The sequence below is a fragment of the Ranitomeya imitator genome, chromosome 8 (genome assembly GCF_032444005.1).
Source record: "Ranitomeya imitator isolate aRanImi1 chromosome 8, aRanImi1.pri, whole genome shotgun sequence".
NCBI lineage: Eukaryota > Metazoa > Chordata > Amphibia > Anura > Dendrobatidae > Ranitomeya > Ranitomeya imitator.
In genome coordinates, this window is record NC_091289.1 from 16,405,298 (window position 1) to 16,431,135 (window position 25,838).

General features: G+C 44.6%; 1 protein-coding gene across 2 annotated transcripts in view; it reads right to left on the reverse strand.

Annotated features, from left to right (window-relative positions):
* Positions 1-22,297, reverse strand: part of LOC138647433 (coiled-coil domain-containing protein 3-like) — a 28,624-nt gene extending 6,327 nt beyond the window's left edge. The window contains exons 1-2 of one of the 2 annotated variants that reach the window (XM_069736432.1): positions 22,116-22,297; positions 18,283-19,215 (exon numbers count right to left, since the gene is read on the reverse strand). In XM_069736432.1, the coding sequence (XP_069592533.1) occupies positions 18,283-18,641 (359 nt within the window). In that variant the 5' untranslated portion in view covers positions 18,642-19,215; positions 22,116-22,297. Of the gene's footprint in view, positions 1-18,282; positions 19,300-22,115 lie in introns of those variants that run through there. The other variant, XM_069736431.1, reaches the window with a different exon arrangement.
* Between the last annotated feature and the right edge of the window lie 3,541 nt (positions 22,298-25,838).

Here is a 25,838-nt window from a genome sequence, read left to right on the forward strand (position 1 = left end):
AATACTGCCCCCTATGTACAAGAATATAACTACTATAATACTGCTCCTATGTACAAGAATATAACTACTATAATACTGCCCCCTATGTACAAGAATATAACTACTATAATACTGCTCCTATGTACAAGAATATAACTGCTATAATACTGCCTCCTATGTACAAGAATATAACTACTATAATACTGCCCCTATGTACAAGAATATAACTACTGTAATACTGCTCCTATATACAAGAATATAATTACTATAATACTGCTCCTATGTACAAGAATATAACTACTATAATACTGCCCCCTATGTACAAGAATATAACTACTATAATACTGCTCCTATGTACAAGAATATAACTGCTATAATACTGCCTCCTATGTACAAGAATATAACTACTATAATACTGCCCCTATGTACAAGAATATAACTACTGTAATACTGCTCCTATATACAAGAATATAACTACTATAATACTGCTCCTATGTACAAGAATATAACTACTATAATACTGCCCCCTATGTACAAGAATATAACTACTATAATACTGCTCCTATGTACAAGAATATAACTGCTATAATACTGCTCCTATGTACAAGAATATAACTACTATAATACTCCTCCTGAGTGGGGCGACACGCGTTGGGTCTCCGCTTCACCTGCGCCATTTTTTGACCAGTTACACACTTCTAGCCCATGGTATTGTATTTGCTGGGCTGGGTTCAGGGCTCTGTGATATTTTCACTTGCATTTAACCCCTTGTGGTGATGCAAGTTAGCATTATAGCCCATGGTATTGTTACTGCAGGGCTGGGTTCAGGGCTCCGTGATATTTTTTCACTTGCATTTAACCCCTTGTGGTGATGCAAGTTAGCATTATTGCTCTTATGCTATGCCAGACAGGGACTTGTTTTCATTTAGGGGCAGCCCTTTACGGCTGCATTAGTTATTGTATTCATGGTATTATGTGATACTCTGGTAAAGTTGCCCTTTACTCTGTCTTCTGTTATACATATAACCAGCCTGTTTTATTGAACTGTGTGTATTTTTGTGGTGATGTCCACATAGGTATTGCCTCATAAGGTATTGATCTATGGTCTATGGTGCAGGTGTTAGCCCTATTTCGGGCTGAAGTTACAAGGGACAAGAATGTTGCCTTTTTTAAATTGTTTTTAAGTGTGTGTTCACTTTATTACCTGTTTTCATGTGTACTGTAGTGTACTAATAAAGATTGTATATATCCTAGCTGAATCCTTGTTGTGGTGATCCCCATTTGTACGACCTTTACTTTTTCTCTTGTGTCCTTTTACTATAATACTGCCCCCATGTACAAGAATATAACTGCTATAATACTGCCCCCTATGTACAAGAATATAACTACTATAATTCTGCTCCTATGTACAGGAATATAACTACTATAATACTGCCCCTATGTACAAGAATATAACTACTATAATACTGCCCCTGTGTACAAGAATATAACTACTATAATACTGCTCCTATGTACAAGAATATAACTACTATAATACTGCCCCTATGTACAAGAATATAACTACTATAATACTGCCCCTATGTACAAGAATATAACTACTATAATACTGCCCCTGTGTACAAGAATATAACTACTATAATACTGCTCCTATGTACAAGAATATAACTACTATAATTCTGCTCCTATGTACAAGAATATAACTGCTATAATACTGCCCCTATGTACAAGAATATAACTACTATAATACTGCCCCTGTGTACAAGAATATAACTACTATAATACTGCTCCTATGTACAAGAATATAACTACTATAATACTGCCCCTATGTACAAGAATATAACTACTATAATACTGCCTCCTATGTACAAGAATATAACTACTATAATACTGCTCCTATGCACAAGAATATAACTACTATAATACTGCCCCTATGTACAAGAATATAACTACTATAATACTGCCCCTATGTACAAGAATATAACTACTATAATACTGCCCCTATGTACAAGAATATAACTACTATAATACTGCCCCTATGTACAAGAATATAACTACTATAATACTGCCCCCTATGTACAAGAATATAACTACTATAATTCTGCTCCTATGTACAGGAATATAACTGCTATAATACTGCCCCCTATGTACAAGAATATAACTACTATAATTCTGCTCCTATGTACAGGAATATAACTACTATAATACTGCCCCCATGTACAAGAATATAACTGCTATAATACTGCCCCCTATGTACAAGAATATAACTACTATAATTCTGCTCCTATGTACAGGAATATAACTACTATAATACTGCCCCTATGTACAAGAATATAACTACTATAATACTGCCCCTGTGTACAAGAATATAACTACTATAATACTGCTCCTATGTACAAGAATATAACTACTATAATACTGCCCCTATGTACAAGAATATAACTACTATAATACTGCCTCCTATGTACAAGAATATAACTACTATAATACTGCCCCTATGTACAAGAATATAACTACTATAATACTGCTCCTATGTACAAGAATATAACTACTATAATACTGCTCCTATATACAAGAATATAACTACTATAATACTGCTCCTATGCACAAGAATATAACTACTATAATACTGCCCCTATGTACAAGAATATAACTACTATAATACTGCCCCTATGTACAAGAATATAACTACTATAATACTGCTCCTATGTACAAGAATACAACTACTATAATACTGCCCCTATGTACAAGAATATAACTACTATAATACTGGCCCTATGTACAAGAATATAACTGCTATAATAATGCTCCTATGTACAAGAATACAACTACTATAATACTGCTCCTATGTACAAGAATATAACTACTATAATACTGCTCCCATGTACAAGAATATAACTACTATAATACTGCTCCTATGTACAAGAATACAACTACTATAATACTGCCCCTATGTACAAGAATATAACTACTATAATACTGGCCCTATGTACAAGAATATAACTGCTATAATACTGCTCCTATGTACAAGAATACAACTACTATAATACTGCCCCCTAAGCCCTATGTACAAGAATATAACTACTATAATACTGCTCCCTATGTACAAGAATATAACTACAATAATACTGCTCCTATGTACAAGAATATAACTACTATAATACTGCCCCTATGTACAAGAATATAACTACTATAATACTGCTCCTATGTACAAGAATATAACTTCCATAATACTGCCCCTATGTACAAGAATATAACTACTATAATACTGCCCCCTATGTACAAGAATATAACTACTATAATACTGCCCCTTATGGACAATAGTTTAACTACGACTATATGCCTAGTCCTGTTCATTATCCTGGGAGCGGCGCTGGTTGACAATCCCTGACCTGAGTAAGCCGCAGGTGGACAGTCCTTGCATAGTAGCCTCCTGTACATCTGTATGGCGCTCTTTTCCTGTGCACCCTCCGGCGGATTTTGCAGCATTCCTGGGGGATTTATTAAGCTTTTATATGGCAGAGTTGTTATATCTTTGATCCCAGGATGGGGGCAGTGAGCTGGACTCAGTCACTGGCACGTCTGCACGCTCCGCAGTCATCACGGCAGATAACTTATTATGTACATTAATGGCTTTCAGTTATTGCTACAGATCTGAGCTGTGCAAATAAAAATACCGCAATTGTGGAAACAGCCCCAATGCTGACTCTTAAGGTACCGTCACACTAGACGATATCGCTAGCGATCCGTGACGTTGCAGCGTCCTGGCTAGCGATATCATCCAGTGTGACAGGCAGCAGCGATCAGGCCCCTGCTGTGACATCGCTGGTCGGGGAAGAAAGTCCAGAACTTTATTTCGTCGCTGGATCTCCCGCTGACATCGCTGAATCGGCGTGTGTGACACCGATTCAGCGATGTCTTCACTGGTAACCAGGGTAAACATCGGGTTACTAAGCGCAGGGCCGCGCTTAGTAACCCGATGTTTACCCTGGTTACCATCGTTAAAGTAAAAAAAACAAACGCTACATACTTACCTTCCGCTGTCTGTCCCACGTCACTGCTCTGCTTTCCGGCCGCTGTGCTCACAGCCAGAGCAGAGAAGCAGAGCGCCGGGGACAGACAGCGGAAGGTAAGTATGTAGCGTTTGTTTTTTTTACTTTAACGATGGTAACCAGGGTAAACATCGGGTTACTAAGCGCGGCCCTGCGCTTAGTAACCCGATGTTTACCCTGGTTACCGGCATCGTTGGTCGCTGGAGAGCGGTCTGTGTGACAGCTCTCCAGCGAGCAAACAGCGACGCTGCAGCGATCCGGATCGTTGTCGGTATCGCTGCAGCGTCGCTTAGTGTGAAGGTACCTTAACTTCAGCTGCATTGGAAGAAGTTAGCTACTTCCTACAGGTCGCTAATAGATGACATTTTCTAGCTTTTCTTGTTCCTTTTTCCTCCATGACTTAGATCAATGAGAGTATAAAGAAAGAACAGTTTTATTGACTGACAGGAGGAGCAACGAGAGGGAGGAGGAGGAGGAGGGTTCGCTATATGACTGGGTGACCGAAACGCCCCATAAAAGCCGACATGGCTGACGATGAAGACAGCTACTTCCTCACTGCAAACCTACAGTATGCTTCCAACTCCTTCATTGTGGAGACCAGTGGGGGGTCCCTGAGGACAGACCCCCACAGATCATTAAGTGACGGCATATCCTATCGATATGATATATATTGTACCTGCGCTGATACATTGTAGCAAAGCATCAGTACAATAGAGAGAGAGAGGTTATACCTTGTGAATAATCTTCATCAGGCCCGGGCTACTGACCACTTATAGGATTGATAATGGTCTCACCGCCATGGGGGGCCACCGCAGCGTACCGCACAACGTATAACATAAACCTCCCCCTACTGTAAATATACAACATATACACAGGCCATGATTAAAGGCACCCGGATACGGCAGGAAAACCTGCCCGAGGGGTCACTGGGGGGCTCTCCGATAACTTCTAAGGCCAAGCTAAGAGAATATAGTCATAAACTAAACATAACAAATGAGGTAAGCTGAGAAACATGCGCACAAGGAAGGAGAAGAACAATGTCCTGCAAAAGATCTCCCAAAGCCAGAAAAGGACTGTAGCAGCCTGAGGACCCCTTGTGATGAAAATATCCACTATGTGCTTATGATTTTTACTAATGTCAATAAATCTTAAATTCTGCTCTGATTCACTTCTCAATATTTCCATATCATGTATCTCTGTATACAGGGAGCTCCCCCTAGTGGTGGCTGCAGACAGGATCTTATCATGTATCTCTGTATACAGGGAGCTCCCCCTAGTGGTGGCTGCAGACAGCATCTTATCATGTATCTCTATACAGGGAGCTCCCCCTAGTGGTGGCTACAGACAGAATATTATCATGTATCTCTGTATACAGGGAGCTCCCCCTAGTGGTGGCTACAGACAGGATCTTATCATGTATCTCTGTATACAGGGAGCTCCCCCTAGTGGTGGCTACAGACAGGATCTTATCATGTATCTCTGTATACAGGGAGCTCCCCCTAGTGGTGGCTGCAGACAGGATCTTATCATGTATCTCTGTATACAGGGAGCTCCCCCTAGTGGTGGCTGCAGACAGCATCTTATCATGTATCTCTATACAGGGAGCTCCCCCTAGTGGTGGCTACAGACAGAATATTATCATGTATCTCTGTATACAGGGAGCTCCCCCTAGTGGTGGCTACAGACAGGATCTTATCATGTATCTCTGTATACAGGGAGCTCCCCCTAGTGGTGGCTGCAGACAGAATCTTATCATGTATCTCTATACAGGGAGCTCCCCCTAGTGGTGGCTACAGACAGCATCTTATCATGTATCTCTGTATACAGGGAGCTCCCCCTAGTGGTGGCTGCAGACAGGATCTTATCATGTATCTCTGTATACAGGGAGCTCCCCCTAGTGGTGGCTACAGACAGGATCTTATCATGTATCTCTGTATACAGGGAGCTCCCCCTAGTGGTGACTGCAGACAGGATCTTATCATGTATCTCTGTATACAGGGAGCTCCCCTAGTGGTGGCTGCAGACAGGATCTTATCATGTATCTCTGTATACAGGGAGCTCCCCCTAGTGGTGGCTACAGACAGAATATTATCATGTATCTCTGTATACAGGGAGCTCCCCCTAGTGGTGGCTACAGACAGGATCTTATCATGTATCTCTGTATACAGGGAGCTCCCCCTAGTGGTGACTGCAGACAGGATCTTATCATGTATCTCTGTATACAGGGAGCTCCCCTAGTGGTGGCTGCAGACAGGATCTTATCATGTATCTGTATACAGGGAGCTCCCCCTAGTGGTGGCTGCAGACAGAATCTTATCATGTATCTCTGTATACAGGGAGCTCCCCCTAGTGGTGGCTGCAGACAGCATCTTATCATGTATCTCTGTATACAGGGAGCTCCCCCTAGTGGTGGCTACAGACAGAATATTATCATGTATCTCTGTATACAGGGAGCTCCCCTTAGTGGTGGCTGCAGACAGGATCTTATCATGTATCTCTGTATACAGGGAGCTCCCCCTAGTGGTGGCTACAGACAGAATATTATCATATATCTCTGTATACAGGGAGCTCCCCCTAGTGGTGGCTACAGATAGAATAGTATCATGTATCTCTGTATACAGGGAGCTCCCCTTAGTGGTGGCTGCAGACAGGATCTTATCATGTATCTCTGTATACAGAGAGCTCCCCCTAGTGGTGGCTGCAGACAGGATCTTATCATGTATCTCTGTATACAGGGAGCTCCCCCTAGTGGTGGCTGCAGACAGAATCTTATCATGTATCTCTGTATACAGGGAGCTCCCCCTAGTGGTGGCTACAGATAGAATAGTATAATGTATCTCTGTATACAGGGAGCTCTCCTTAGTGGTGGCTGCAGACAGGATCTTATCATGTGTTTCTGTATACAGGGAGCTCCCCCTAGTGGTGACTGCAGACAGGATCTTATCATGTGTCTCTGTATACAGGGAGCTCCCCCTAGTGGTGACTGCAGACAGAATATTATCATGTATCTCTGTATACAGGGAGCTCCTCCTGGTGGTGGCTGCAGACAGGATCTTATCATGAATCTCTGTATACAGGGAGCTCCCCCTAGTGGTGGCTGCAGACAGGATCTAATCATGTATTTCTGTATACAGGGAGCTCCCCCTAGTGGTGACTGCAGACAGGATCTTATCATGTATCTCTGTATACAGGGAGCTCCTCCTAGTGGTGGCTGCAGACAGGATCCTATCATGTATCTCTGTATACAGGGAGCTCCCCCTAGTGGTAGCTGCAGACAGGATCTTATCATGTATCTCTGTATACAGGGAGCTCCCCCTAGTGGTGGCTGCAGACATGATCTTATCATGTATCTCTGTATACAGGGAGCTCCCCCTAGTGGTGACTGCAGACAGAATCTTATCATGTATCTCTGTATACAGGGAGCTCCCCCTAGTGGTGGCTGCAGACAGGATCTTATCATGTATCTCTGTATACAGGGAGCTCCCCCTAGTGGTGGCTGCAGACAGAATCTTATCATGTATCTCTGTATACAGGGAGCTCCCCCTAGTGGTGGCTGCAGACAGAATCTTATCGTGTATCTCTGTATACAGGGAGCTCCCCCTAGTGGTGGCTGCAGACAGGATCTTATCGTGTATCTCTGTATACAGGGAGCTCCCCCTAGTGGTGGCTGCAGACAGAATCTTATCGTGTATCTCTGTATACAGGGAGCTCCCCCTAGTGGTGACTGCAGACAGGATCTTATCGTGTATCTCTGTATACAGGGAGCTCCCACTAGTGGTGGCTGCAGACAGGATCTTATCGTGTATCTCTGTATACAGGGAGCTTCCCCTAGTGGTGGCTGCAGACAGGATCTTATCATGTATCTCTGTATACAGGGAGCTCCCTCTAGTGGTGGCTGCAGACAGGATCCTATCATGTATCTCTGTATACAGGGAGCTCCTCCTTGTGGTGGCTGCAGACAGGATCCTATCATGTATCTCTGTATACAGGGAGCTCCCCCTAGTGGTAACTGCAGACAGGATCTTATCATGTGTTGTGAATTCTGTGGCTGAATTCACTCCTGTGGTCACAAGTGGTACTGCAGCTTCTGAGCTTCCTCCCTCAGGTGTTCTGGTGAGCTCGTTAACTGCTTCATTACTTAACTCCGCCTGATGCTGCTATCCTTGCTCCTTGTCAATGTTTCAGTGTTGGATCTGAGCTTCTCCTGATTGTTCCTGTGACCTGCTGCTCTGTATAGCTAAGTGCTTTTTGCTTTTTTGTTGCTTTTTTTTCTGTCCAGCTTGTCTTTTGTTTTGCTGGAAGCTCTGAGACGCAAAGGGTGTACCGCCGTGCCGTTAGTTCGGCACGGTGGGTTTTTTTTTGGCCCCCTTTGCGTGGTTTTGCTTTAGGGTTTTTTGTAGACTGCAAAGTTCGCTTTACTGTCCTCGCTCTGTCCTAGAATATCGGGCCCCACTTTGCTGAATCTATTTCATCCCTACGTTTTGTCTTTTCATCTTACTCACAGTCATTATATGTGGGGGGCTGCCTTTTCCTTTGGGGAATTTCTCTGGGGCAAGTCAGGCCTATTTTTCTATCTTCAGGCTAGCTAGTTTCTTAGGCTGTGCCGAGTTGCCTAGGTAGTTGTTAGGCGCAATCCACAGCCGCTTTTAGTTGTGTTTAGGATAGGATCAGGTGTGCAGTCTACAGAGTTTCCACGTCTCAGAGCTCGTTCTTGTATTTTTGGGTATTTGTCAGATCACTGTGTGCGCTCTGATCGCTAAGCACACTGTGTTTCTGGATTGCCTTCATAACACCTGTCATTAGCAAACATAACAATCATGTATCTCTGTATACAGGGAGCTCCCCCTAGTGGTGGCTGCAGACAGGATATTATCATGTATCTCTGTATACAGGGAGCTCCCCCTAGTGGTGGCTGCAGACAGGATCTTATCATGTATCTCTGTATACAGGGAGCTCCCCCTAGTGGAGGCTGCAGACAGGATCTTATCATGTATCTCTGTATACAGGGAGCTCCCCCTAGTGGTGGCTGCAGACAGGATATTATCATGTATCTCTGTATACAGGGAGCTCCCCCTAGTGGTGACTGCAGACAGAATCTTATCATGTATCTCTGTATACAGGGAGCTCCCCCTAGTGGTGGCTGCAGACAGGATATTATCATGTATCTCTGTATACAGGGAGCTCCCCCTAGTGGTAGCTGCAGACAGGATCTTATCATGTATCTCTGTATACAGGGAGCTCCCCCTAGTGGAGGCTGCAGACAGGATCTTATCATGTATCTCTGTATACAGGGAGCTCCCCCTAGTGGTGGCTGCAGACAGGATCTTATCATGTATCTCTGTATACAGGGAGCTCCCTCTAGTGGTGATTGCAGACAGGATCTTATCATGTATCTCTGTATACAGGGAGCTCCCTCTAGTGGTGGTTGCAGACAGGATCTTATCATGTATCTCTGTATACAGGGAGCTCCCCCTAGTGGTGACTGCAGACAGAATCTTATCATGTATCTCTGTATACAGGGAGCTCCTCCTAGTGGTGGTTGCAGACAGGATCTTATCATGTATCTCTGTATACAGGGAGCTCCCCCTAGTGGAGGCTGCACACAGAATCTTATCATGTATCTTTGTATACAGGGAGCTCCCCCTAGTGGTGGCTGCAGACGGGATCTTATCATGTATCTCTGTATACAGGGAGCTCCCCCTAGTGGTGGCTGCAGACGGGATCTTATCATGTATCTCTGTATACAGGGAGCTCCCCCTAGTGGTGGCTGCAGACGGGATCTTATCATGTATCTTTGTATACAGGGAGCTCCCCCTAGTGGTGGCTGGAGACAGAAGTTGACAGCTGGTAGGGTTAAGGTACCTTCACACTAAGCGACGCTGCAGCGATACCGACAACGATGTCGATCGCTGCAGCGTCGCTGTTTGGTCGCTGGAGAGCTGTCACACAGACAGTTCTCCAGCGACCAACGATGCCGGTAACCAGGGTAAACATTGCAGGGCCGCGCTTAGTAACCCGATGTTTACCCTGGTTACCATCGTAAAAGTAAAAAAAACAAACACTACATACTTACCTTCCGCTGTCTGTCCCCGGCGCTCTGCTTCTCTGCACTCCTCCTGTACTGACTGTGAGCACAGCGACCGGAAAGCAGAGCGGTGACTTTACTGGCCGGCGCTCACAGCCAGTGCAGAGAAGCACAGCGCCGGGGACAGACAGCAGAAGGTAAGTATGTAGTGTTTGTTTTTTTTACTTTTACGATGGTAACCAGGGTAAACATCGGGTTATTAAGCGCGGCCCTGCGCTTAGTAACCCGATGTTTACCCTGGTTACCAGTGAAGACATCGCTGAATCGGCGTCACACACGCCGATTCAGCGATGTTTGTGGGAGTCCAGCGACGAAATAAAGTTCTGGACTTTCTGCTCCGACCAACGATGGCACAGCAGGATCCTGATCGCTGCTCCGTGTCAAACTGAACGATATTGCTAGCCAGGACGCTGCAACGTCATGGATCGCTAGCGATATCGTTCAGTGTGAAGGTACCTTTAGTCTTCTTTCTGGTCAATGTGGGGTGTACCTACACAGTATGGGATACGTCCTACTTACAGGGAGAATGGTAACACCCAGAATTTAATGGATTTGTTCATTTTCAGGAGGAACAACAGAGGAGAAGCACAATGAAGAGTTCTTTGCTCCAGAACTGTGATTCGATGGTGAATACAAGTACATAGTAAATCAGACATGTCAGGAGAGATGAAAGGAGCTTAGGATGTAACTCTCCCTTTTAGAAGTTAAAGGGGGTGTTCCATCAAGGCTGCAAAAATTTATTCTTAAATCCCTACAGGGTGGGAATCATTCTTTGTAACAGCTTTATATTATGGCATGTAATGGGGTTCTTATGACCAAGTCATTCTGATATGGGGTTGCCTGCGAGGTGCGAGAATATTGCAGCAACACCACAACCGGTGCTGCAGCATCACAACCTGCGCTGCAATACCACAACCCGCGCTGCAGCACCAGAACCCGCGCTGCAGCACCACAACCCGCGCTGCAACACCACAACCCGCGCTGCAGCACCACAACCTGCGCTGCAGCACCACAACCTGCGCTGCAGCACCACAACCTGCGCTGCAGCACCACAACCTGCGCTGCAGCACCACAACCTGCGCTGCAGCACCACAACCTGCGCTGCAACACCACAACCTGCGCTGCAACACCACAACCCGCGCTGCAGCACCACAACCCGCGCTGCAACACCACAACCCGCGCTGCAGCACCACAACCCGCGCTGCAGCACCACAACCCGCGCTGCAGCACCACAACCTGCGCTGCAGCACCAATCTCTTGCGTCTCATGGGCATTTCTGTAATCCTGATAGTTCAACACTAAAAGGGCCGGTAACATGTAGAAAACTATCAAACCCCAGGAATTTCTTGCACCTGTTATGACTGTGAGGGGAGCGTCTACTACCGGATTGGGATTTCCTGAATGCATTACACTAGCAACAATGGACGACCACCAAAGACAGCGAGCACCGTACCCACCGCAGAGCCATATTGGCCGCCAGGCTTCCCTGCAGACCTATTAAGTTAACAAGCCTTAAAACTTTCCAAGTGTCTCTGAGTTATGTCCCGACGTTTACTGTACTGGGAGTCCCAGTGCCGTCTGCAGATTTATCGCCCCCCCCGTTATAGGCTGCACCTCATTAAATCTCTGCTTTCACTTTTTATGAGATCATCTCCACCGGGCGGGTCACATACGGGGATCTGTGCAGGATCTGTCAGTCATCTGCTGTCTGGAAACCAAATGTGTAGATGGATAACGGTCTGCGGGGGTCTCCCGATGTCTGTACGGGGTCTCCTCTCTCTGGGACGTCACCATGGCGGGAGTCACCTTCAGTGCCCTCATAGTGGAGCAAATTATAAAAGGCACGGCACGTTATATGACACAGCAGAGTAGGAGCGGCTCAGTGCTGATAGGGCAGAAAATTACACATTGTTAAATCAGGTTTTTATGTTAAATATATATTTTTTTATATTTTAGCATTTTTTTTATATCACTATGGTGAGTTGTTATCAGTCATTATACAGGAGGAGGAGGAGGTGAGCTGTGACATCACCTATTGTGAATGGTGGATCCTGTGTTATCTACTGTATATAGAGGTGTATTCAGTCATTGTACAGGAGGAGGAGGAGGTGAGCTGTGACATCACCTATTGTGAATGGTGGATCCTGTGTTATCTACTGTATACAGAGGTGTATTCAGTCATTGTACAGGAGGAGGAGGTGAACTGTGACATCACCTATTGTGAATGATGGATCCTGTGTTATCTACTGTATATAGAGGTGTATTCAGTCATTGTACAGGAGGAGGAGGTGAGCTGTGACATCACCTATTGTGAATGGTGGATCCTTTGTTATCAACTGTATATAGAGGTGTATTCAGTCATTGTACAGGAGGAGGAGGTGAGCTGTGACATCACCTATTGTGAATGGTGGATCCTGTGTTATCTACTGTATATAGAGGTGTATTCAGTCATTGTACAGGAGGAGGAGGAGGTGAACTGTGACATCACCTATTGTGAATGATGGATCCTGTGTTATCTACTGTATATAGAGGTGTATTTAGTCATTGTACAGGAGTAGGAGGTGAGCTGTGACATCACCTATTGTGAATGGTGGATCCTTTGTTATCAACTGTATATAGAGGTGTATTCAGTCATTGTACAGGAGGAGGAGGTGAGCTGTGACATCACCTATTGTGAATGGTGGATCCTGTGTTATCTACTGTATATAGAGGTGTTATCAGTCATTGTACAGGAGGAGGAGGTGAGCTGTGACATCACCTATTGTGAATGGTGGATCCTGTGTTATCTACTGTATATAGAGGTGTTATCAGTCATTGTACAGGAGGAGGTGAGCTGTGACATCACCTATTGTGAATAGTAGATTCTGTGTTATCTACTGTATATAGAGGTGTTATCAGTCATTGTACAGGAGGAGGAGGTGAGCTGTGACATCACCTATTGTGAATGGTGGATCCTGTGTTATCTACTGTATATGATTATCACTAATCATATACAGTCCTAATGATTGGACTTCACTGTAACCTAATCTGATCATCGCTCTATAGGAGGGCAGTTCAGCTTGAATATTTCCAAATGACATTAGCCTGTAAACCAGTTTACACAGCTCCAGGACAACTATGGTCATTTTAGTGCATCACTCCCTCATCAGCATTTGGATTTTGCATCCCCCTTCTGGCCTCATTGTGTTTCAGTAAGTCCTGCCTCTTGATAGGACACCCCTCTCTCAGCTTCACTAAGGGGTTCCCGATCATCAGATGAAGTGCCCCCCACATACCCCACCCGGCCTCCACCTAACCCTCAGTGTCCCGTTCACGATGCATGATACCTGCTGGCCGGGCTCCTCTGAACGCAGCGTCATCAGCATCTCTAACCCCCAACTCAGAAGTGACATGTGCCGGAGAACCACATTAAACATGAGTTTTATTTAACTAAACCAGTAGAGGTCCTTACATGGGTGTGTCGATTTTGTGAACCCTTGAAATACATCAGATTACTTGCCATTTTCACTGGTCTCCTCTACCGCAAAAACTGTCTTGGCATCTATGAAGGAAGTTTTCCCTGTCGTTACTTCAGTTAGTGTTTTATTATATTACTAGATGGCAGCCCGATTCTAAAGAATCGGGAGTCTAGAATCCATATATACTTTATTTATTCAAATGTAAGAATAATACAATTAATAAATAATAGTAAGAAAGAACAAAAATAATAGGCAGTATATGGAGAAAACACCAAACAAAAGTTCAAAATTGGTGTGAAAATGTCACTGAACCACTTCACAACTAAATATATATAGTTTTGGTAAATGGTATTATCATTTTTTTGACGAAATTCGGCAGGAGCTTGAAGAGCAACGTCACTGGGCCGCCTCCACGCAGTAGAAACTTGCTGTGAGGTAAAAATTCAAAAATCACACCAAAATGGCGGGCGGAGTGTGTCACAGTACGGCACGTTTCTGATTGGTCGCTCACAGCAGGCGGCAACCAATCAGACACTGGACACTGTTGACGTCACTTATCTCCGGACATTAGCTCCGCACATTAGCTCCGGACATTAGCTCCGCACATTAGCTCCGGACATTAGCTCCGGACATTATCTCCGGACATTAGCTCCGGACATTAGCTCCGGACATTAGCTCCGGACAAAGCCACGGAAGTTGGCACAAATTGCAGGAAGTAGTATTCTAGGCAATTATATATTAGATACAAGGTTCCAAATCCCCTGCATAGATATAAAATTCAGTGATCACATTTGCGTTACCTTCATCTACCACTAGCAGGAGCTCACTGCACACAATGATAATTTCAATGTATGACAGTATGTGGTGAGCTCCCCCTAGTGGTGGCTGCAGACAGACAGGATCTTATGTATCTCTGTATACAGGGAGCTCCCCCTAGTGGTGGCTGCAGACAGGATATTATCATGTATCTCTGTATACAGGGAGCTCCCCCTAGTGGTGGCTGCAGACAGAATCTTATGTATCTCTGTATACAGGGAGCTCCCCCTAGTGGTGGCTGCAGACAGACAGAATCTTATCATGTATCTCTGTATACAGGGAGCTCCCCCTAGTGGTGGCTGCAGACAGGATCTTATCATGTATCTCTGTATACAGGGAGCTCCCCCTAGTGGTGACTGCAGACAGGATCTTATCATGTATCTCTGTATACAGGGAGCTCCCCCTAGTGGTGGCTGCAGACAGGATCTTATCATGTATCTCTGTATACAGGGAGCTCCCCCTAGTGGTGGCTGCAGACAGGATCTTATCATGTATCTCTGTATACAGGGAGCTCCCCCTAGTGGTGACTGCAGACAGGATCTTATCATGTATCTCTGTATACAGGGAGCTCCCCCTAGTGGTGGCTGCAGCCAGGATGTTATCATGTATCTCTGTATACAGGGAGCTCCCCCTAGTGGTGACTGCAGACAGGATCTTATCATGTATCTCTGTATACAGGGAGCTCCCCCTAGTGGTGGCTGCAGACAGACAGAATCTTATCATGTATCTCTGTATACAGGGAGCTCCCCCTAGTGGTGGCTGCAGACAGACAGAATCTTATCATGTATCTCTGTATACAGGGAGCTCCCCCTAGTGGTGGCTGCAGACAGACAGAATCTTATCATGTATCTCTGTATACAGGGAGCTCCCCCTAGTGGTGGCTGCAGACAGGATCTTATCATGTATCTCTGTATACAGGGAGCTCCCCCTTGTGGTGGCTGCAGACAGGATCTTATCATGTATCTCTGTATACAGGGAGCTCCCCCTAGTGGTGACTGCAGACAGGATCTTATCATGTATCTCTGTATACAGGGAGCTCCCCCTAGTGGTGGCTGCAGACAGGATCTTATCATGTATCTCTGTATACAGGGAGCTCCCCCTAGTGGTGACTGCAGACAGGATCTTATCATGTATCTCTGTATACAGGGAGCTCCCCCTAGTGGTGGCTGCAGCCAGGATGTTATCATGTATCTCTGTATACAGGGAGCTCCCCCTAGTGGTGACTGCAGACAGGATCTTATCATGTATCTCTGTATACAGGGAGCTCCCCCTAGTGGTGGCTGCAGACAGGATGTTATCATGTATCTCTGTATACAGGGAGCTCCCCCTAGTGGTGGCTGCAGACAGACAGAATCTTATCATGTATCTCTGTATACAGGGAGCTCCCCCTAGTGGTGGCTGCAGACAGACAGAATCTTATCATGTATCTCTGTATACAGGGAGCTCCCCCTAGTGGTGGCTGCAGACAGGATCTTATCATGTATCTCTGTATACAGGGAGCTCCCCCTTGTGGTGGCTGCAGACAGGATCTTATCATGTATCTCTGTATACAGGGAGCTCCCCCTAGTGGTGACTGCAGACAGGATCTTATCATGTATCTCTGTATACAGGGAGCTCCCCCTAGTGGTGGCTGCAGACAGGATGTTATCATGTATCTCTGTATACAGGGAGCTCCCCCTAGTGGAGACTGCAGACAGGATCTTATCATGTAGCTCTGTATACAGGGAGCTCCCCCTAGTGGTGACTGCAGACAGGATCTTATCATGTATCTCTGTATACAGGGAGCTCCCCCTAGTGGTGCCTGAAGGCAGAATCTTATCATGTATCTCTGTATACAGGGAGTTCCCCCTAGTGGTGGCTGCAGACAGGATCTTATTATGTATCTCTGTATACAGGGAGCTCCCCCTAGTGGTGGCTGCAGACAGAATCTTATCATGTATCTCTGTATACAGGGAGCTCCCCCTAGTGGTGGCTGCAGACAGGATCTTATCATGTATCTCTGTATACAGGGAGCTCCCCCTAGTGGTGGCTGCAGACAGGATGTTATCATGTATCTCTGTATACAGGGAGCTCCCCCTAGTGGAGACTGCAGACAGGATCTTATCATGTAGCTCTGTATACAGGGAGCTCCCCCTAGTGGTGACTGCAGACAGGATCTTATCATGTATCTCTGTATACAGGGAGCTCCCCCTAGTGGTGCCTGAAGGCAGAATCTTATCATGTATCTCTGTATACAGGGAGTTCCCCCTAGTGGTGGCTGCAGACAGGATCTTATAATGTGTCTGTGTGCAGTGAGCTCCCCCTAGTGGTGGCTGCAGACAGGATCTTATCATGTATCTCTGTATACAGGGAGCTCCCCCTAGTGGTGGCTGCAGACAGAATCTTATCATGTATCTCTGTATACAGGGCGCTCCCTCTAGTGATGGCTGCAGACAGGATCTTATCATGTATCTCTGTATACAGGGAGCTCCTCCTAGTGGTGGCTGCAGACAGGATCTTATCATGTATCTCTGTATACAGGGAGCTCCTCCTAGTGGTGACTGCAGACAGGATCTTATGTATCTGTGTGCAGTGAGCTCCCTCTAGTGGTGGCTGCAGATACAATATTCGTTACCCAATATTAGGGATTTGGGGCTCTGCATCTGAGAACTGAAAAACTATAATTAATCAGCTTAGATCTTGAATGGCAAATATTCACTTTGAGGTGATAAACAATAGAAAGAAAGTACATACCATCGCACTGCAAAGCAACTCTACACTAATTTGCATTATTCACCAGTAAGTGGCAGTGATTTCCCAAAACACATTGCAAAGTCACGTCTGCTTCTGGGAAAGCTGGGTGACAACCAATGTGACTTAAAATTCAGTCACTGCAAGGGTTGTCAGCCAGCGTTTCCAGACCCCTGAATAACAATTGAAATTATAAGCATTGCATGTTCCCTCGTGAGGACATTAATAGTCACCATATTGGACGTCACACATTTTTCCCAAAAAAGAGATGCAGCTGAGGAACTGAACATAGAAGAAGAGGACGACTCCTGGACTGACTTTATATTTTAAATATGCGAAAAAAACGAAGTATACAAATCCCAAAGATCATAGTAGTCATCAGAAAAAAAGACGTTATTTTTACAAAAATACATATCAATAAAAGGGCTTTTGAAAAAGCTTGACTGCGAAACGCGCGTCAGGGGGCTGCTGGGGCACGTGGGAAAGCCGTCCGTTTAGTTATCTATGCATGCTTACCCATAACGTACACGGACGGCTTTCCCACGTGCCCCAGCAGCCCCCTGACGCGCGTTTCGCAGTCAAGCTTTTTCAAAAGCCCTTTTATTGATATGTATTTTTGTAAAAATAAAGTCTTTTTTTCTGATGACTACTATGATCTTTGGGATTTGTATACTCCGTTTTTTCGCTGTATTTCATGTTGGATGGAGTTGTCCTAGTAACCCAGTGAGACTGGGTATTAATTTTGGGAGAGCTCGATTTTTTTTGCTCTCGGCCACATACTAACATTGTGCTTCATGATTTGTTGTTTAAGTATTTTTTGACTTTATATTTTACTCTTGCAAATCTCCTTCCGTTTTGTGTATGCAGCTCCAATGCAAACTTGGCATTCAGTTAGTAAGAACTTTCTGACAGAAGGTTACAGGATCAGATTTGCTTTTGTAGACTGTAACCTTGGAAGCACATAGGTCTGCAGAGAAGCTGTATACACAAAACGGTAGATTTTTTTAAAATTTTTTTAAAATAATGATGATTTGCAAAGTTGCTTCTTTTTTTGGAATTTGGTACAGAAGTAAATGGTTGCAAAAGTAAAAAGTATACATACCCTCTTAAGTGAAATAGTGGAAAAAAATAGCGCTAAGGTGAGCATGTCACAGACCTACGTTACCTTAGGAAGAAATAATAGGAGTTGTTCTCCATCACCGTGTACGAGTGACAGTTGAAGTAGCCGAGTCCCGTGACATTAAGTCGGGATCCCGCAGGAACTTCCAACATGCTCCCCCAGCCCTGGTCACACAGCAGCTCAATCTCCGCAGAGTAGAAGAGGTCGGAGTTGTACTGCCAGGGCAGGTAGTTGTAGACGCTGTAGCTGTCCTGATAAAGAGCCAACACCTTGGCAAACACCACCGTCTCCACCAGTTCCGCTCGGCAGGCTTCAGTCTGCGGTCTCCAATCTTGAGGCATCTGGCATCCTTCAAGAAGACCAAGCGTGATGGCACCAACCACAATGAGCCTGAGGAGCAACATTTTGTCAGCTCTTTACCGTCCCTGGATTTCCTCTGGATAAATTTTGGCAAACTACCCAAGGACGTTCGAAAAAGAGCCGACTCGTCAATGGCTCCAGATGTCAAGAGCAAATGCCAAAGGATCTGCAAACGCGAAGGAAAGCCTGAGATCAGTCAACGTCTTCTTCGTCTTTTCGGAGATATGCTTAGTGTCGACCAGCCAAACGTGGACCACCCATGGGATGTAGAAGGTTCTTCTCCACCAGGTTATAGGAGAGAAGTCTCTTTGTGTCCTAGGTCACCCTTTTTGGCATCCACTCCTGGCTCCTCACTCCATCCCTCCTAGGCAGCACGAGACGAGATACTTGTGGTTGAGTTTGGAACACGTTCTGGGGTCTGTGTGATGTTGAGACTCTCCGTGCGAAGGGGGGGAAATAGTCTGCCGCTCATTAAAGTCCATTCAATCGACTGCAAATTCCTGAGCAAACAGGACAGATCAGTTTTCAGCCCGTTCCGTTTCGCAGCCTCCAGAATGTAGAACCTTTCCTACAGAATTACAGAAGCATCTCGAGAACTCTCCTCCTCGACTGAGGACCCTGTGGAGACAAAGAAATCTCCATTTACATTGGAACATGTTGCTTCTGATGGTCTTGACAGGCAGCAAACTTATTGAGGATTGGAGTGTAATAGGAGCCCCATCATCCGCCCTCCCACTTTTGTCTATAAAAAAGTGCATATTTTACTGATTAAAGAAAAAAAAAAAGGGACTGCAATGGGAGCAGCAAATAGGCGAGGAGCTTCCAAATTTTACCCACAACTCTGCCAAAGGAGGGAGAGCAATGGAAACCTACTTGGCACAGATAACTTAGGAATCTGGGAGGATAGGACAGGCTTTCTCCACTTGTTTCAAACCATTTTACTGCAAATCAGAAACTTAACTTGAAGCCCCTGGGCCCCAATCCAAGATCTATAGCAGGGGCCACATCAATCATGTGCTGTGTATGCTGCAGAGGGGCCATTGGGGTCTTCTTGGGTTTCTGGTACAACCCTATAGATATACCTCTGCTGCAAGGGACCCTTGAAATTCAATATAAATACTGCCCCTCCCCCGTCCCGCAGAAAATGGTACAGACCAGTGAAGCATTCTACTCATATTATTGTCAGCAGTGCCCATAGTAGTGGATTCATCCATTATTTCTTAGGGGGATTTATGACAATATCAGTAGTTAAGCTTTCCTTACCCTGTGTCTAAATACCCTGGCTAAGTCAAAATAGCTTGTTGATCCCATCAGCTATGTCCCTAATTATATAGCATAGTATGACCGCAGAAGATAAATGGGCTGCTTAACAAAAAAATAAACCTGATTGCTCTATAATAATAACTACAATAATATAAAATTCTAATTTACTGAAAGAAAGCAAAGAATCAACATACACATAGAGCTGTACTCTATAGAACAACATCCCATAAAAATGGCTATTTTCTCTTTAAGTGGCCAGTTGTGCGTTTGTTCTCAAAACTAACAGGACGTACCGACAACCGCTATTTCCTGCAATGGCAAATTAGGGGTTATCACTAGTGATGAGTGAGCGTGCTGGGATAAGGTGTTATCTCAGCATGCTGGTGTTCTAATATACTGTCTTCCGCGTGTTCGAATACTATGTTCAAGTCCCCGTGGCTGTATGTTTCATGGCTGCTCGACAGCCACAACACAGGCAATCCCTGCATGCGTTGCGGTTGTTGAACAGCCCCAAGACATACAGCCGCAGGGACTCGTACATATAATTAGAGCACACTGAAAACACTCAATTAGCACCTGAGCATGCTCAGATAACACCTGCGGTGGTCGCAGAGTTGAGCTGTGGCGTTTTCCCATTGCATATGTGTCACAAATTAGGGGTGACCTATGTAGTCTGTGACCCTACTCCATGGCAGGTGGGGGACTTGTTACAGATTTTACATTACACCCCCCATAATCTTCAAATTCCACCTATGTCTGTAAAGGGTAACATATGCTGACGGAGGTGTCGCTGCTGTGATGAATGCAGTCCACTCTTTTTCCCTCTCTTATAATTTTCCTTTAAAGGGGTTGTCCATTATTAGAAATAATGGCAGCTTATTTAGGAAACAGTGCCATACCTGTCCATGGATTGTGTCTGGAATTGCAGCTCTACCTTGGCTATTAATATCAGCCCAAAGCTGTCTGCCTAACCTTTGCTGGTTATTAATAATAGGGTGGACCCCACATCGTATTTTTGGGGGGGTCACCCATTTGTTAATAACCAGTAAAGGTTAAGTAGACCATATTAATAACATGGGAAGCTTCATGTTTATTACCCCCCTTCCGAGACTAGAAATATCAGCCCCCAGCTGTCGGCTTTCCCTCAGCTGGTTAAGAAAAATATAGGGGACTCCAAGCCATTTTTTGTTTTTATTCAATCTACTGTATATATCAATTCTATTCTTATGGTTTGGTCCGTGAATTTACTGTACTGCGCTGATGAAATGTCAAGTTTCCTATTAGATTAGTGCGTAAAAAAAAAAAAATCACACGGCACATGCATGGTCCGTGTGCTGTGCGATATTTTTTTTTCTCCTACCCATTGACTTCCATTGGCGATTGCAATCGAAATTTGAATCCACAGAATGCCACAATTTTTTACCAGTCCGATCGCAATATGATCCGTGCTGATAAAAAAAAAAAAAAAAAATTACAGATGAGGAGTGAATCATTGTATAACATTATACTATATATACTGATATTTCATCGGATTGCACTCGCCTGATTTGTTCGCTTATGTAAGCGAGCCCTAACTACTGCAATTGGAGCCGGCTTTCATCTCAGCAATTTAACCCTTTAGTAGCTGCTCTCAATTGTGACAGCGACATTTAAAAGGTTGGAAATGGGGTCCCATTGGCACCAAGGGCCCAACTCGACACCCATCACTGTACTTTATAATGATATTATAAATTATAAGATAATTATAGGATATCGGTAATTTTAGAACACTGCAACATTACAGTATTCAGTGCATTCTACATTCGAGTGAATCTAATAAAAATATATCTAAAAATTTAAAAATGTTAAAATTACCCTCCTGTTTCCAGAAATGTAAATAAAATCTAAAAAAAAAAAAAAGTTAACATATTTGGTATCACCGAGTACATAACTGTCCAAACTAATATTGCTATATACATATCCAAAGGAAAAATCTAAAGTGCCAGGGTCGCTGTTTTATGGTGACTTTGCCGTACAAAAACATGGGATAAAATGAGAAAAAAAAGTTGTAAAATGTAACAATAAAAAATATACAGCTCTATCGACTGAAAAATAAAAAAAAATTAGAGCGAAAAAATGAAAAGGCCAGATGGGCCCCAGAGACTCTGATGCCCAAGGGCCCCCATAATCCAGCACTCGATAATCAGTATCGTGTATTATGGCATTAATAAGACAATGTAGTGACAACCGTCCGGCCTCAGATATGAGCACATTACCTGGATGATGGCAGGTGGGCGGCAGCAGAGGAGACGCCGCCGGATCAGTACGGAGCCAGCACGGACCTTGGTAGTGTCCAGATTTCTCCAAATGCGTCAAAACCAGTTTTGGATCCAAATCTACATCCTCTTATTGTTAATATTTGTGGTTCTGGTCAGGGGTCGTCATTGCTGATTCTGTCTACTCTGTAATGCAAGAATCTGTAAACTTGCACTTAAAATTCCCTCACCCCAGGGCAATGTGTAAGAATGCAACGAGGAATGTCATAGGGCGAGTGCGTAGTGTAATTATGTACCATGGCCACTAGATGGGGATGTTTAGTCAATCAGCGTAGTCAGGACTCAGGAGCCTTTGGTCACAGGTTGGGGGGGTAGGATTCTTTAATTGGGGTAAAATTATTTAAAGGGTGTCTGTCACTTGCCATAAATATGTATTTTTTAAAATCTGGTGTAAATGCCGCCGTTCTCCTGAATCCGGCGACATTTTTCTTTTGTTCCTGCTCCTCTCTGTTCCTGAGATATGGCCTCCTCTTCCCTGTAGATAAATCTAGTCTTTTTAGCCAATTTTTAAAAGCACAGAAAGAAATATTGAAGTTCAGGCCCACTTGGCAAACAATACTAGATTTATATACGGGGAAGAAGAGGCCATATCTCAGGAACGGAGAGGAGCAAAAGCAAAAGAAAAACATCGCCGGATTCAGGAGAACAGCGGCGTTTACACCAACGTGACATTAAAGGATGATTTTGTATATGAATAATTAGGGAACTAATTGCTAATTAAGAGGGTACGTGTTGCTGCTAGTGAATAGTCAGGGATATTTGCCATTCAGAACCATAGGAAAGCTAGGTGGCCATCCGTCCAAGAGCTGTAATGGTGGACATACAGAGTAATGACAGATGTGCGTTTAGGCCTCGGTGCACCTGGCAGGTTCGCTCATAGCTGTAGGTTACAGGCTGTCAATAAAACTATGACCGTGGCAGAAAGAAGGGAGCAAAGATCTGGAGAGTAACATAAAACCCTAAGTGAGGGGGGTCTGGAAGAAAGTCCGAACATGTCAGAGCAGCTCAGGGAGACACAGGTGACGCCATGACAGAGAGCGCAAACTGAGGCTACATTCAGACAAAACGCCGAAGATGCCACAAGATCACCAGGGGACACCGGGCTCGGAGCCTCCATTGGAGCCATTCATAAAGGGTTGCCTGGTAGTTCACATCAGCATAAAAGCTGTGCTGGAAGCTTCATGGCCGAGCAGCTGCATGCAGCCGTACATCACCAAGCACAATGCCGAGCGTCGGACGGAGTGGTGTAAAGCCGCCAGCACTGGACTCTAGCACTCTAGTTCCTCTATATGATATTCCCCAGAAACATGGACTTGGTGACTGTGCATGAAATCTGGAGCATCTGGGGGCACCCCAAGGCCCCGTAGACTTCTATGGGTGTGGTATTACTGATCTACCCAGAAACCGTAAGGACTAGTGATGAGTGCAAGTGCTCGAGTGACAGGATCAAGTCCTCGCAGCTGTTAGCCACAAAACATGCAGTGATTGCCCATGTTTGTTAGGCAATTCCCCCCATATTGTGTGGCTATCAGCTGTGAAACATGTCACTTTAGCACCCGCGATGCTCGGTGCGTACACGAGCACATGCGCCAGTAAGGACTGCGTTCACGGCTTTCATCTAAATCCTGGATTTGGATTGAGACGTGTCCATTGACTTCAATGAGGCAAATGGAGTCCAAAATATAAAACTTTTGACTCCTTTTGAACTCCTTTTCCAGCAGTAAGAATATCCAGAACCCGGCTTTGTGCGCTCTAGAAAAATACGATGCCTAATTTGGTCCCAAGCTATCAACATCGCCCATAGAAAGGTCACATGACCACACAGGCGCCTTTTTTTTATTGCTTTGAGAATACAGGTCTGATGCGTCTCCAAGCAACGGAGCCATTCACTTCAATGGGCCGATCAGACCAGAACGAGATATTATTCACGATGTGTGACAAAAGGGACGTGTGAACAGTCTCACAGGCGGCGGCCAGTGTCCTGGAGCCCCACAAGCCCCATTATGAGTAGTGGGGTCTGATGAGCAATGTGGACATCTATTGTACGGGTGCCTGTATGCACCAATCCAAAAAAACCAAAATCCCTGCGAAGACGGATAGAGAGTTTATTGAGAAAACCATGGACCGAAATTACATTTCACAATCCGAAATACATGATGAATATAGAAAATTATCCGAAATTCATGAAATGAAGTGTGACATTAGTTCAAACTAGATAATAAAATTTACATACATTTAGGCTTGAAATGGCGGACGGCCCACCCAAGTCAACATTAAATTCATCCTAACATAGTTATCCACATACAGGTGTCAATCACACAAAGAAGGGTTACAAAACAAGTGCAAGGGGAAAAAAAATGGAGCCATCACCCACGGCAACCAATAAGGTGGCAGCTCTCATTTTCCAAAGGCCCTCTGAAAAATAAGAGCTGAAGTCTGATAGGTCGCTATGAGCAACCAGAGATTGCACTGAACCACAAAAGAAAAATGAAAGGTTAACTCTGATTGGTTGTTGTTGTTGCTTAGTGATGTGGACCAATCAAATAACAGCTTTCATTTTTCTAGCTCAGGTTGCAAAATGAAAGTAAGGTCCTGATTGGTTACTGTAGGAAACTTCCCCGCTCTTTTTCTTAATAAAGCCTTAATTAATTTACATAGCACTTTCATTATCATAAATAAATAATATTATGAAAAATATGTATTAGAGCAATGCAAAAAAATATATATATTTATAATCAGTGGTGATCCGGCAACCAGATCGTGAGAATGGAGGGACAGCTATGCTAAATAAGGGGGTACGAAGCTGAATCAGTACAGTACTCTTACCCCCTCCATTCTCAGGATTAGAGGATGGACCCCAAACTGATCAGAAAAGGCATGCTAATAAATCACAGTGCTTAAAGGGTTTGTCTTCTTAAAGGGTCACCTGAAAGAACATCGATTATAGGGTGTCCAATACTTGGAACCTTCAAAAATCACCTATAAAACAGAGCAACCTTGCTGCAAGTGTTTAATTTCCCTGCAGCTCCTCCGCAGGAGAAATGAGGTATTACACGTTTCAGTTATGAAGGGATTCACTCCTTCTGCTTCCAAGTTGTCGCATGAATAGGTGGATTTGCCACTTGGGAGTCTGTCGGAGATGTGTGGCGCCTCTTTTAGAAGCATTTTTAGTCCTTTACGGTAAAATCAAATAAAGGAACAAGGATGAGATTCCTCCAGAGCGTCACCACTTCACAAGTCCATCTTGGAGGACCTGTCCTGACTTTTTGTCCGTGACTTCTCCAGAACTGTCCGCCTATAAATCGTTGAGTGCTTGTAGGAACTCTTGGCTGTAACTGTAGGTGTCGGTGTTACTGAGTCGGCGAAGCATCGGTGGAAGGGACCCATCCTCTTCGAGATAAACCAACATCCCGTCTTGGGTGATGGGTGGGAAATACAACTCTCTTTCCCAAGGAAGTCTCGAAAACACCGACAAGTTCACGTGGTCACTTTGAGGAGCTGGTGGTAGATATTCCACCGAAACTGAATGCCTTTGCTTTAAGATGGACTTGGGCAGTCTGTTTATGGACTCCTCCGGGACGGAGAGGCGTCTTCTGGGAACCACCATCTGTTGGGAAGGTGGGAAGGAAACTTTTGCCCTTCTTGGGGTGGAGGAACTCACCA